Source organism: Hemitrygon akajei, chromosome 7 (genome assembly GCF_048418815.1).
Source record: "Hemitrygon akajei chromosome 7, sHemAka1.3, whole genome shotgun sequence".
NCBI classification, from domain to species: domain Eukaryota; kingdom Metazoa; phylum Chordata; class Chondrichthyes; order Myliobatiformes; family Dasyatidae; genus Hemitrygon; species Hemitrygon akajei.
The window spans coordinates 133,206,035-133,220,429 of record NC_133130.1 but is presented as its reverse complement, the minus strand read 5'-3'; the positions used below and the strand labels follow the sequence as shown (position 1 = coordinate 133,220,429).

General features: G+C 45.2%; 1 protein-coding gene across 9 annotated transcripts in view; it reads left to right on the top strand.

The window, feature by feature from the left end:
* The window catches only part of pitpnm2 (phosphatidylinositol transfer protein, membrane-associated 2), a 316,594-nt gene that overhangs the window by 283,226 nt on the left and 18,973 nt on the right, over nt 1-14,395 (top strand). For 7 of the 9 annotated variants that reach the window (XM_073051985.1, XM_073051991.1, XM_073051990.1 and 4 more), the window contains 6 exons: nt 2,315-2,479; nt 6,433-6,624; nt 8,649-8,797; nt 8,931-9,047; nt 11,815-11,931; nt 13,140-13,288. In XM_073051985.1, coding sequence (XP_072908086.1) covers nt 2,315-2,479; nt 6,433-6,624; nt 8,649-8,797; nt 8,931-9,047; nt 11,815-11,931; nt 13,140-13,288 — 889 coding nt within the window. The remainder of the gene's footprint in view (nt 1-2,314; nt 2,480-6,432; nt 6,625-8,648; nt 8,798-8,930; nt 9,048-11,814; nt 11,932-13,139; nt 13,289-14,395) is intronic. The other 2 variants (XM_073051992.1, XM_073051993.1) reach the window with 1 other exon arrangement.

Below are 14,395 nucleotides of genomic sequence, written 5' to 3'. Positions count from 1 at the left end.
CACTTGTCTTCAGTCATGATGTTACTTGTGACTGTTTACAGGTAATTAATTAATTCATGGATCTCTGCACAAGCACTGATCTAAGGAACTCTTTTCTTTTGCCCAGATTAATAGAAGTTTATGTGCAGTCATGCTGTTATCAGTTCAGAAGAACAATCCCATTATATACCTGATTTCAGCTGCCCGTGCTTTCCGATTCCCGTTCGCATGTCCTTTATTTCTTTTTCCCATTAGCGGATTGGCAAGGATTTTTCAAATCCTGATCTTTTACATCGAAAGCTTGGGTTTAAGTTGCAATTTGTGCTTTCAGGCATTTTTTCTTTGGCATGAGTTGTGTGGTATTGAAATTTCTCGGAATTCAGTATGTCTGAAAAAATGTTTTGAAGTTTGTTTTCCTTGAACAGATGACCCAAGAACAAAGGAAACACACCAGTTAACTGTATGAAACAAAGTTGACCAAATTCATCACCTGGTTTCATAAGACACACGAGCAGAGTTGGGCCATTCAGCCCATTGAGTCTGCTCTGCCATTCCATCATGGCTGATTTATTATCCCTCTCAACTCCATTCTCCAGCCTTCTACCCATTACTTTTGGCGCCTTGACTAATCAAAAACTTATCAACCTCCATTTTAAATATGCCCAATGACTTGCGTCCACAGCTGTCTGTGGCAAAAAATTCCACAGATTCACCACTCTAGCTAAAGAAATTCCTCATCATCTCCTTTCTAAATGCTTGTCCCTCTGTTCTGAGGCTGTACCCTCTGATCTTTAGGCATTTCAAGAAACTAAACATATTTAGAGATACAGCATGGAATAGACCCTCCTGGCCCTTTGAGCTCCGCCGCCTTGTAATCTCCAACTACCTCCAATTTAACCTTGACCTAATCACAGGACAATTTACAATGACCAAATAACCTACTAACCTGTACGTCTGTGGATTGTGGGAGGAAACCGGAACATCTGGAGTAAACGCACACACTCCACAAGAAGGATGTACAGAGACTCCTTACAGAGGATGCTGGAACTGAACTTCAAACTCTGAACCCCGAGCTGTAATAGCATTGCACCACCACGACTCCGGTTAACCACCGGGATATCAGACTGGATTACTATCACAATACATAACTCTTTAACACAAGTAGTTCCATACTGAATTTTATCTCCTGGGGGTCTCATGCTCATTGTCATCCTGATTCCTTTGAGTTTCCATTGTTAAAATTGAATGATGGGATATAACTGCTGATCATTGCCTGAGTGTTTACAATCCATGGAGGGAAGGGACTGTTCTTCACCCCCGCCCCACAAACACAGAACTGTCACGAACTGGCAGCCCTGATACCGACTAACTGATTGGGACAGTCCTGTAGCCCAACAGTTGGGGAGCTTCTGCTCGCTTATTTTTTAGTGCATGTCAGAGAAAGAGAATTATCAGAATCCTTTTCACCATTTCATCTCTTTTCTCCAAAACATTGCTATAAATGGATCTGCCAAGTGAATTATGCTGAGTACAGTCAACAAGAATGACATATTGGTATACCAGATGTTCAAAGTCCACTGAGCAAGCCAAACAGAGCACAGTTTGACATTCCTTTCTGCAGTGCGACCTCTCGGCTTGTCCTGTTTCCAAACTGAGCTGAACTTACCCTGGTCACTTTACTTGTTACCTTTCCATGAGACAGAGGAACAGAATTATACCATTTGACCTATCAAGTCTGCTCTGCCATTTCATCATGGCTGATCCATTTCCCTCTCAGCCCCAGTCTCCTGCCTTCTCCCTGCCCTGACCAATGAAGAATCTATTAACCACTGACTTGGCCTCCACAGCTGCCTGCGGTAAAACATTCCACACATTCAGCACATTCTGGCAAAAGAAATTCCTCCTCATCTCCATTCTAAATGGATGTCCCTCCATTCTGAGGCTGTGTCCTCTGATCCAAGACACCCCCACCATTGGAACATCCTCTCCACATCCACTTTATCGAGGCCTTTCAGCTTTCTTTAGTTTTCAACAAGATCCCCTCCTCACTTATTCTGAATTCTGGTGATTTCATCAATCAGCCTTCATATGATAAACCTTTCAATCCCAGAATTATCCTTGTGAACCTCCTATGAACCCTCTCCTTCTAACTGCCAGTACCATGATTCACTCTGTAGTGAGCTGTGTTTTGATTTGTTTGTACTACAAACTTTAAACGGAATAGCCTTCTCTCACTGAAACTGATGAAAAATTTAACGTCTGTTCCTGCTCGTCCGTGCGATTTGCCTGCTCTCCTGCTGGGTTTAATGTGGATCTCCTTGTTTTGATACAACAGCGGATGTCATTCAGACTCACGTCGGCGTCTTCGCAGAAGGTTCGTCTCCTTCCTCTCCCTCAACAGCCCCGATATTCAGGGCGTTCCGCAGAGCGAGTGAGACCAGCATTGCCAGCCAAGTATCAGGAATGGCCGATAGTTACACAGCTTCCAACATCACTAACAGTGAGTGCCGCAATACATTTGTCCCGTTGTGAACACTTTCCACTGTTACTGCACAAAACACTCTTCTATCTTGTGGAGTGATTAGGCTTCTGTAACTCCCAACAGCCTGGCTTTTAAAAATTGACAAACTTCAATATTTCTCAGGGAGTTCAATAATATTGTTCTGTCTGCTGTAGGTAAACTGTCAAGAAGATCAGGAGAGCTTTGCCCTGTCCCCAGGGCTGGGCAGGATATACCCCAGGCTAGGGGAAGTGAGTGAAGAGATTGCTGCACCTAGGGCTTTTCTCTTTACAGTGAAAGAGGACAAGAGATGGCTTGGTAGGGGCGTACAAGATGATAAGAGACATAGATAGCCAGGGACTTTTTTTTACCAGGGCAAATATGGCTAATACGAGGGGGCATCATTGGAGGAAAGTATAGGGGGGATGTCAGAGTTAGATTTTTTACACAGAAGGTAGTAGGTGTGTGGAATCCACTGCCAGGGATGGTGGTAGAGGCAGATTCAAAAGGGGCAATTAGGAGTATTTTAGATAGGTACTTGGATGGTAGAGGGCTCTGTAGGAGGGAAGGAGGTTAACAGGTTAGCATTACATTGTGGGCTGAAGGGCCTGTTCTATGCTGTAATGTTCTAAGTTTTTAGAACATAAGTAGAAGTAGACCAATGTCCCCTCATCCACCCATTCTTCAGTAAGATCACACTGATCCTTCCTTAGCCTCAACACACCTTCCTGCTCTCATTCCATGGACTCCCAAGTAGTTAGAATGTTTCTCAATCTCTGTCTCTGCAGCTCCCAGTGATGGAGGATTCCAAACATTCCCAATCCTCCTCCTCCCCGACTGAAATGTGTGACCCAACATTTCCTCGGCTCTCGCCCTGTCCATGCCCTTTGGTACCTCAGGGAGGTTCTATCCTGCCTCAGGAGGTGAGGGTGGTGAGTGTCCGGAACACCCTGCCTGCCTCAGGAGGTGAGAGCACCAAATACAACAGCAATGTTTAAAAGTCGTTAGACAGACCCAAGGACAGGTAGAGAATGCAGGGATATCGACCGTGTGCGTACAGACCAGATTCTTTTCACCTGGTGACAAGGTCGGCGAAGACACGATTTCTGCACATGATTCCAGGATTGAATGGCTTATCATATGAGGAGCGTTTGATGTCTCTGGGTCTGTATTCACTGAAATTCAGAAGAGTGAAGGGTGACCTAATAGAAACCTATCGAATGGTGAAAGGCCTTAATAGAGTGGATGTGGAGAGGATGCTTCCTATGGTGGTGGGGGGGGGGGGGGGGAATCTCAGGTTGGAGGACACAGCTTCAGAATAGAAGGGCGTCCTTTTAGAACGGAGATGATGGGGAATTCCTTTAACCAGAGAGTGGTGGATCTGTGGAACTCATTGCCACAGGCATGAATATTGGGTATATTTAAGGCAGAGGTTGATAGATTCTTGATTGGTCAGGGCATGAAGGGATACAGAGAGAAGGCAGGAGATTGAAGCTGAGAGGGAAAATGGATCAGCCGTGATGAAATGGCGGAGCAGACTGAATGGGCCAATTGGTGTAATTCTGCTTCTATATTTTATGGTCTTATGGACATGATTTCTGCATTGTTTTCTGTCCTGTGTTCTGTATGAGAAAGGTAGTATTCAGTTACAGATTGACCTTGTCTTCATTAGCAGGGCCCTGGGGATTTACTTCTTTCAAGCCTGCTGAGTTAATAGGTCCATTACAGTAATAATTATTCCATTACAATAATAATTACAACCATACAATAGCCTGAAACTGTTGTCATGGATGGGCGGGGTGGTGAAGGAGGTGGAGAGCATCACCCACAAAGTGCTGGAGGAAGTCAGCTGGTCAGGCAGCATCTGTGGAGAGGAACGAAGAGTCGATGTTTTGGGCAGAGACCCTGCTTCAGGACTGGGTGTTTGGCATATTCTCCTTCATAGACCGGCATTTAGTGCAAAAGTTGGGACTTCATGACGGAGTTGTAGAAACGGTCGGCTGGAAGTGTGTGCCAGTCTGGTCACCACACTACAGGAAGGATGTGTAAGAAAAGCAACAGAAAAGATTCACCAGGTTGTGGCTGAGATGAGAGGACCTGAGTTATCAGGAGAGACTGGACAGACTGGGATTATAGGAGGCTGAGGGGTGACTTACAGACCTTTACTGGGCACCAGGTAGCATAGCAGTTAGCACAACGTTATTACAGATAATACAGGGCATCGGAGTTCAGAGTTCAATCCTGGCGTCCTCTACACGAAAGTTGTACATCCTCCCCAGGGAATGCTTGGGTTTCATCCGGGTGCTCTGGTTTCCTCTCGCAGTCCAGAGATGTACCAGTTAGTAGGTTAATTGGTCATTGTAAATTGTCCCGTGATTAGGCTGGGGTTAAATCGGGGGTTGCTGGCGGCATTGCTCAAAGGACTGGAAGGGCCTGTCCTACGCAGTTCAAAATTTTATTAAAGCAAAAGGCATGGATAAGGTGGATATTCGCAGTCTGTTTCCCAGGGTAGAGGAGTCTGTTTAAAGTGATATGTAGAGGGGACCTGCGGGGTAAGTTTTCCATAGATGGAGGTGAAGGCAGAGACAGATTGCACAGGAAGAGAGAGGAGGGGTAGAGGCTGGTCAGGTGAGCCAAGGACCCATTTCCGTTCTAAGCTGTTCAATGTCTCCAACTCTAAACCTTCCCTGAACCCTGTGGTTTAATGTTCTGCCTCATCAATACAGAAAGCAAACGTTCACTCAGTCTTCCTCGCTGCTGTGATCTCATTCTTTATTCTTATTTGTGTCTTTATTACATCACTTTTTGTTCTTTATTAACAGAGGTAACAGATTGTAATGACAATTCATCTTCCTAAACTGTACCGGGGTAGGTCTAACAGAGGAACATGGCCTGCGTTAACTTGTGGGAGACACAAAATCGATCAAAGAAAGCCCTCTCGCTGCTGTCTTCCATTATGCATGAGACATCCTGCCTCTCTGAATCCCTGAAAGCATCCTTTCAGTGTTCTGTTGTCCCACCTCAATCCATTTATCCACACGTAAAATACCCTGGACTTGACGCCTCAATGATAAAAAGCGCAGAAACCCGACTCATTTCACGTGTTCCCAGAGGAGGTGTGAAAGTGATGTCTTTCCCCACAGAGAGAAGTCTGGGTGCCCTTCTCAGTTCCATCAATCCCCGTTCTGGTTCCCCTCTCACCCCTTCTCACCTGGGCTGAAGAAGGTGGTTATCCTCCTCCTTCCCTCTCTCCCATGGTCCACCCTCCTCTCCTATCAGATTCCTTCTTCTTCAGCCCTTTACCTCTTCCATCAATCACCTCCCAGCCTCTTACGTCACCCCTCCTCCTCCAGCCAAGTTCCCCCTCACCTATCATCTGTCAGCTGGTACGCTGTCCTCTCCCTCATCTTATTCTGGCCTCTCACCTTTCCAGTCCTGATGAAGGGTCTCAGGCCAAAATGTTGACTGTTTATTCACCACCCTGTTTACTGCTTAACCTGCTGAGACCCCCCCCCCCCAGCATTTTGTCAAATCAAGTCAAGTTTATTGTCAATTAACATTGTATACCTTCAAACGAGACAATGATTTTGCAAACCAGGGTGTAAAGCACAGCAGTACATGTTACCCACATATAACCTAGGAAAATAAGGATAAAGCTTACAGATGAATTATGCATAAATAAACAAAGTAAAGTGCATAAATTAGATATTGTAAGGTACAGAACCAATTAACCAGTATGTTGCTCTGAATTTCCAGCATCTGCAGAATCTCATATTTTCTTGGCTTTACTTACACAGTACACAAGCAGGAGACAAGCAAACACACTGACCTAACGCAATGGAAAACTTGCTTTGAATCGAACAGATACATTTTTAATAATTCTTAGAGGTAGAAGCAATGTCTGTGATCCATTTGTGTGTTGTGTAATGTGAATTCTGTTTTCATTTTCTCAGCGAAAAAATATCACTCAGCCCTTAACAAAACGTTGGGTTTCTTGTCCAAACTTATCCCCTACAACAAAGCCCTTCCACACTGCCTTGACCCTCAGGACTGTAAACAGTCCAAACCTGTGCTGTCACAGAGTCACGGCAAGCTGAAAGCAAGTTCACCAACACAGAGAGTCTCAGAGATGGACCTCCAGACAGGTACCGGGCCGGAGAAACAAACCGTTTGTAACATAGCTTCTAGGTGCATCTCTGCTAATGAACTCCTCATAAAAATAAATTATCCTCCCTTCCTAACTCCTAGAAATAATTTCATGGTGACTGAACCCAACCTACCATTAACACAGATCTTTAAGCGGCACCTTTTCCCTTACTAACTTATTTAGAGACAACAGTGTGGAACAGGCCCTTCTGGCCCCTCGAGCCACACTGCCTAGCCACACCCGATTTAACCCTAGCCTAATCACGATTTACAATGACCAATTAACTGACTAATCCATAGGTCGTTGGACTGTGGGAGGAAACCGAAGCACCTGGAGTAAACACACCTGCACGCGGGAAGGAACGTGCAGGCTTGCTTACAGTGAACACCAGAATTGTACTCTAAACTTCAACGTCCCAAGCTGTAATAGTGTTGAGCTAACTACTACGCTGCCCTGGCACCCCAGGTGATTGAGAGAACAGTGGAAGTGACATTTCAATCATTTTCCATGATTAACCAGTTAGTCTTTTCCTTAATGACCAATTACAAAGTAGAAAAGGCCATTCGACCCATCTGCGCCAAGAAATCCCATCAGTCCCACTCCCCTCCCTGGGCTAAACCGCACTCAGTCACACTGGAATCAGTTTGGCCTTTCCTCTCTGCATGCCGCTGTTATTTTTGTGCACGGAAAAGAATGTGGAACGCTACAGTTCTGCAGAGGAGCCAGCCCTTCAGCCTGCCATCTCCATGCCGGCTCTGATGCCGATGTACTGTAATCTCGTCTACGCCCTCCTTTATGACTGTTAAAAGTTGTTGCTGTATCTGGTCCCACCGCCTCCCCTGGCAGTGCATTCCAGGCATCCACAGTTCCTTTAACCTTTAACCTTTCCACTTTAAACCTCTGCCCTCTGGTACTTAACACTTCCACCCTGGCAGTAACAACTACCACTTTACCTTAGGGGGTGAGGTAAATGTGTTTGGATATAGTTTGTCCCTCTGATACTTTTATAAAATCATGCAGCAGCTTTCTTCTGAGGAGAATTAACAACCTTCTGCTTTGAGTGGTAGTTATTAGATGATGTAACCCTAGTAACGGGGTTAATAATGAAAAGAATCAGCATTACAATGGTTCAAGGTAGAAAGCTTCCCTCCCACCCAGGTGATATTGGCGACCCTTATCAATGACACTCACCTTCTGTGTGTGAATAAAGATAAAGTCCGACACACAAACTGCCAGAGGAGTCAGCAAGTCAGGTGGCATCGATGGAGGGAAATAAACAGTTGATGTTTCAGGCCAAGGCCTTGGCCCAACACATCGACTGTTTATTCCCCTCCATAGATGCTGCCTGACTGGCTGAGTTCCTCCAGCATTTAAACCATAAGACATAGGAACAGAATTAGGCCATCCAGCTTATTGAGTCTGCCCTGCCATTCCATTATAGAAGATTTATTATCCCTCTCAACCCCATTCTTCCTGATCAATTGATCAAATTGACCTTTGACTCCTGATCAATTGAGAACCTAGCAACCTCCACTTTACATATACCCCATGTCTTCCCTCCACAGCGTCAGTGGCAATGAATTCCACAGATTCAGTACCTTCTGGCTAAAGAAATTCTTCCTCATCTCAGTTCTAGATGGACGTCCCTCCATTCTGAGTCTGTACCCTCTGGCCCTAGACTCCCCCTCCATAGGAAACATTCTCTCCACATCCACTCTATTGAGGCCTTTCAACATTCAATAGGTTTCAATGAAACCCACCCCCCCCCCCCCAATCACCACCCTTTTTCTAAACTCAAGTGAGTACAGGCCCAGAGCCATTAAATGCTCCTCACACGTTAACTTTTTTATTCTCAAGATCATTTTGTGCACATTGCTCAAGATTTCCAGCATCTGCAGAATCTCTTGTACTTATAAAACTAAGCAGATCTTCACCGTGAGAGCACAGATCATTTCAGTGTTTACACTCATCTGGAGAGTGCACTTTCCGTTTAAACTAAGCAGAGTTTCGGCTTTGTTTCAGTTGCAGCGAGGTGGTGGGGAACTAAGAGGGTTGACTACGCTCTCTACTGCCCTGATGCTTTAACAGCCTTTCCGACAGTCGCCTTGCCCCACCTCTTTCACGCCAGTTACTGGGAGTCAACTGACGTCGTCTCCTTTCTGCTACGACAGGTAAGGAGGACATAAGTCGCATCGGTATTGTGTTTTCCTTTTCGACAGGGTGAAGCCCACTGAAGTATGTTTGGAGTGTCGTCACTGTGATAATGTGTAGTAATGATGTTTATTATAAAATGTTTACACTCAGATAATGAGGCATGAAAATGCAAGTGTTCTGGAACTGGACGGGAAGGAAGTCTCAGTGTTCAGCCCTTCAAAACCGCGCGAGAAGTGGCTTCGCAAGAGGACACATGTTAAATTAAGGGTATGGACATTTCGTATCTTGACATCGATACGTTCCCTGATCTAATACTGCACACCTAAGGAATGACAGTCTTAATATGTTAATGCTCAGCATAGCTTTGATAGACTACGTGAACCAGTACAAAGTAAAAGCACTCCAAGACTTTGGTGAGGCCACATTTAGAGTATTGTGTGCACTTCTGGCCGTCTACCTACAGGAAAGATATCAATAACTTTCATAGAGTACAGAGAAAATTTACAACGATGTTGCCACGACTTGGGGATCTGAATTACGTGGAGAAGATTGAATAGATTTGGATGTTTTTCTCTGGAACCTAGGAGAATGAAGGGAGATTTAATAGGCGTATATAAATTTATGAAGGGTATAGATAGGGTAAATGCAAGCAAACTTTTTCCACTGGGGTTGGATGGGACTACACCTAGAAGTCATGGGTTAAGGGTAAAAGGTGAGAAGTTTAAGAGGAACATGAGGGGAAACATCTTCACTCAGGGAGTGGTAAGAGTGTGGGACGAGCTGTCAGTGCAATTGATGGATGTGATTTCGATTTCAGTGTTTAAGAAGTTTGGATAGGTACATGGATGGGAGGGGTATGGGAGGGGTATGGAGGGCAGTGGTACAAACATGGGTCAATGCAACTAGGCAGCAAAACAGTTCAGCACAGACTAGATGGACCGAAGGGCCTACTTTTGCAATGTAGTGCTCTATGACTCCATGACCTGGAAGGGGAGTTTCACTGAGTGAGGCCGATCTGACCCAGATACTTCTGAATTGTAAGCTGGATCCATGGAGGGTGTAGAAGTGTTGCCCATGAGATAAGGAAACTGAGCTCCCTAAGTGATCAAAAAGACAGAGAGTCGGCTTGTTTGAGTAGGAGCTGACTGAATTTCAGAGAGGAATCGAAAGGGAACTTCATAAGACGTAGGAGCAGAATGAGGCCGTTTGTCCCATCAAATCTGTTCTGCTGTTTCATCATGGCCAATCCATTTCCCTCTCAGCCCCAATTATCTGCCTTCTCCCCATTTCCCTACATGCCCTGACTAATCAAGAATCTATCAACCTCTGCCTTAAATATACCCAATAACTTGGCCTCCACAGTTGCCTGTGGCAACGAATTCCACAGATGCACCACTCTCTGGCTAAAGAAATTCCTTCTCATCTCTGTTCTAAATGGACATCCCTCTATTCTGGGGTTGTGTTCTCTGGTCTAGAATAGAGGGATGTCCATTTAGAACAGGCTCCCCCACTGCATGAACCATCCTCTCCACATCCACACTATCAAGGCCTTTCACCATTTGATAGGTTTCAATGAGGCCATCCCTCGTTCTTCTGAATTCTAGTGAATACAAGCCCAGAGCCATCAAACGCTCCTCATATGTCAAGCCATTCAATCCTAGAATCATTTTCGTGACCCTCCTTTGAACCATCTCCAATGTCAGCACATCCTTTCAGAAAGAAAGAGAGAGTGCAAGAAAAGACCAGTGAGAGATATAAGAAAGAATTCAAAAATGTTCTGGGGCGAGTGAACAGAATGGGAAGTTGTACCTTTCAGCTGATTATACAGACCCGGGTATTGTTGTGAGAGTAACACGTGGGCTGTACAGTCAGGCAAAGTGAACAGACGTGGAGGTGGCAGGTGGCACATAGCCAAGAATGACCTGAGACAAACCACGGTGGAAAAGAACGGCCTGTTTAATCCAAATGACGAGTGATCAGTGGGTGCTGATGTTCAAAGGGACTGAATCAATGAAAGTTCGTTTGCAGGTACAAGTACTCCAGGAGGGCAGCAATACATTGGTACTTACTGGAGGCTGGTTTAATATCAGTGGCATTTGTCGGGAAATTTGTTCTTTTGTGGTAGCGGTACATTGCAATACATAATAATTTTAAAAATAATTCCAATAAGAAATTTAAGTAATTATGTATATGTAATTAAATTTCTTACTGAAATTAAATTTTATTTATATAATGCAAATAAGAGAAAAAATAGTGAGGTAGTGTTCATGGGATCAATGTACATTTAGAAATCGGATGGCAGAGGGTAAGAAGTTGTTCTTGAATCATTCAGTGTGTGTCTTCAGACTCCTGTACCTCCTCCCTGATGGTAGCAATGAGAAGAGGGCAAGTCCTGGGTGATGGCGTCCTTACTGATGGACACTGCCTTTTTGAGGCATTACTTTGATGCTGGGGAGGATAGTGCCCACGATGGAGCTGGCTGAGTTTACAACTTTCTGCAGCTTTTTCTGATCCTGTGCAGTGGCCCCTCCACACCAGATGATGATGCAGACAGAATGTTCTCCACCGTACATCTGTAGAAATTTGCGAGAGTCTTTGGTGACAGACCAAATCTCCTCAAACTCCTAATGAAAGATAGCCACTGTTGTGCCGCCTTTGTGATTGAATTAACATGTTGGGCGAGGACAGATCTCGGAAGATGTTAACTCGCAGGAGATTTATATACTGGGGTAGAAGAGGATCTGTAAAATTCTCCAGACTGGTTTCTCGGGGGGTGGGGGGAGCACTCACATTAGGAGAGTGTAAGCAGGCAGAGCCTAAAATTCCAAGGAGTTGGAAGAGAAAAGGAAGAGAACAATATAGATTTCTCAGAGGACAGTTGCCATTCCCTCTGACTCAGCAGGCTAGAACCGTGGTGGGGGGGAGCGCACTTTAAAACATGGCTGGCTTCATGCCTGGTTCTACCGTCCTGTAATGTTTGCACTGATCTGTACAGAATGTACAATAAACTTCCTTTCTGCACAAATTCTCACAGAACGTCACAGCCAATCATCGCGTGAACGATGTGATTGTTAGTGAAGACGGTCCTCAGACATTGACGGGGCGTTTCATGTACGGACCCCTGGATATGGTCACACTGACGGGCGAGAAGGTGAGGTTCCTGTAGATGTACATTTGCAGCGTCGGCTGAACACCAGCAGGTTTACAGAGCATAACATTTTTACCGGGAGCATAGTTTGAGCGAAAACCCAGATCAGAGGCTGGGGAAGCAGCATCCACGAGATGTTGTCTGTGTGGGGGTGAGATACATGTTCATCCAGCCCCGTGCCCAGCATCATCCACCCCAGGGCCACTGAGCTACGCCCCCCCCTGTCTTGAAGACTCATTGCTGTTTATGAATTTAAACACAGAACAATTCAGACCCTTTGATGTTGTGCTGACCTTCAAACCTACTCCACGATTATTCTAACCCTTCCTTCCTACATAACCCTCCAGTTTTCTATCACCCATGTGCTTATTTAAGAGCCTCTTAACTCTCCTTAATTAATCACCATCTACCACCGCCCCTGGCAGGGTGTTCCAGACACCCACCACTCTCTGTGTAAAAAACCCTCTGACATTCCCTTATACTTTCCTCCAGTCTCCTTGTATTAGCCATTTCTGCTCTGGGGGAACAAGTCTCTAGCTGTCCGCGCGATCTATGTCTCTTGTACATCCCTATCAACTCACTGTTAGCCCCCTTCTCTCCCAAGATCCATTTGGCTGGAGGCAAATGTCCGTAGATCTTCAGCTGGTGTGAAATGGTTTTACTGAGGCCCTCTGTTGGTCAGAGTCGACTATGGAAGATGAGTCCCAGCTGTCTACATGACAAGCAAGTCAGGGCAGTATGATGCGGGGTGCAAGCTGTTCCAAGCAGGTTCCCCTTCTCCACACAGCTGATAAAACCAAAGGAATGGCAGAAGCCGATACAGTTTGGTACCAGTGGCATCGCAGGAGTTGCCAGTCAGCATTTGAACTTAATGTTGGACTGTCTTAGGAACTCCAGCTCCGGATTTTCCTTGGGGTTTACTCCCAAAACCTTCCCCATGTGTGGGCATAGCCGAAAGGCAGTGGAGATTTGAGATCAGAGTTTTCTTTCTCCTAGATGAGCTGCCAACCACAGCTGACGAGCCCCACCTGCCCGAAGCGGCTGGTTTTAAGGCGCCATAACCCATCTTTGCCCCTTCTGCTGTCAGCAGAAATGGTTCTGCCGGGCTTGGTATCTGAGTCACAGGTTTTACTGATTCTGATAAATTGATCACTGCGGCGAAGGTGCTGTGGGACGTTTAAATCCTAGTATAAATTCTCTTCTTTCCTCAGGTGGATATTCACATCATGACTCAGCCTCCCACAGGAGAGTGGGTGTATTTTGACACTGACATCACAAACAGCAGCGGCAGAATTTCTTATGTTATTCCAGAGAGCAAAAGGCTGGGGATCGGTGTCTACCCAGTAAAAATGGTGATTAGGTAATTGTGGAGATTGTTAAAATATTGAAGTATCCAGTTGCAAGATAATTTTCTTTGGGCACACCTCTGTGATATTTCTAAACAGCCACTTTATATTTAGAGTCAAGATTGCTTAATGTCAATTTCAGTATGTAAATATAAAGGAGAATTAAATTATTGTTACTCCAGATCCGAATCAACACAAAAAATACTGGATCCTGGACTTCCTGTCAGATCGCCAGCAGGTGGTAAGAGTGGGCTCCCTCACCTCTGTCCCTCTGACCATCAACACAGGTGCCCCTCAGGGCTGTGTACTAAGCACCCTCCTTTACTCTCTGTATACCCATGACTGTGTCGCCACCCACAGCTCCAACCTGCTAATTAAATTTGCTAATGATACTACATTAATTGGCCTAATCTCAAACAATAACGAGGCAGCCTACAGAGAAGAAGTCATCACCCTGACATAGGAAACCGCCTCTCCCTCAATGTCGCAAAATCAAAGGAGCTGGTTGTGGATTACAGGAGGAATGGAGACAGGCTAACCCCTATTGACATCAATGGATCTGGGGTTGAGTGGGTGAACAGCTTTAAGTTCCTCAGCATCCACATCATCGAGGATCCCGTGATCTGTACATACTGGTTTTGTGGTGAAAAAGGCACAACAGCGCTTCTTTCACCTCAGATGGTTGAAAGAAGCAGCAGTTTAGAATGGACCCCCAAATCCTAAGAACTTTCTACAGGGACACAACTGAGAGCATCCTGACTGGCTGCATCACTGTATTTCCCTCAATCGCAGGACTCTGCAGAGAGTGGTGTGGACAGCCCAGCACATCTGTAGATGTGAACTTCCCACTATTCAAGACATTTACAAAGATAGGTGTGTAAAAGGACCTGAAGGATCATTGGGGACTCGAGTCACCTGCTACCATCTGAGAAACAGTACCGCAGCATAAAAGCCAGGACCAACAGGCTCCGGGACAGCTTCTTCCACCAGGCCATCAGACTGATTCATTCATGCTGATACAACTGTATTATCGACTGTCCTGTTGTACATACTATTTATTATAAATTACGATAAATTGTACATTTAGACAGAGATGTAATGTAAAGATTTTTACTCATCAT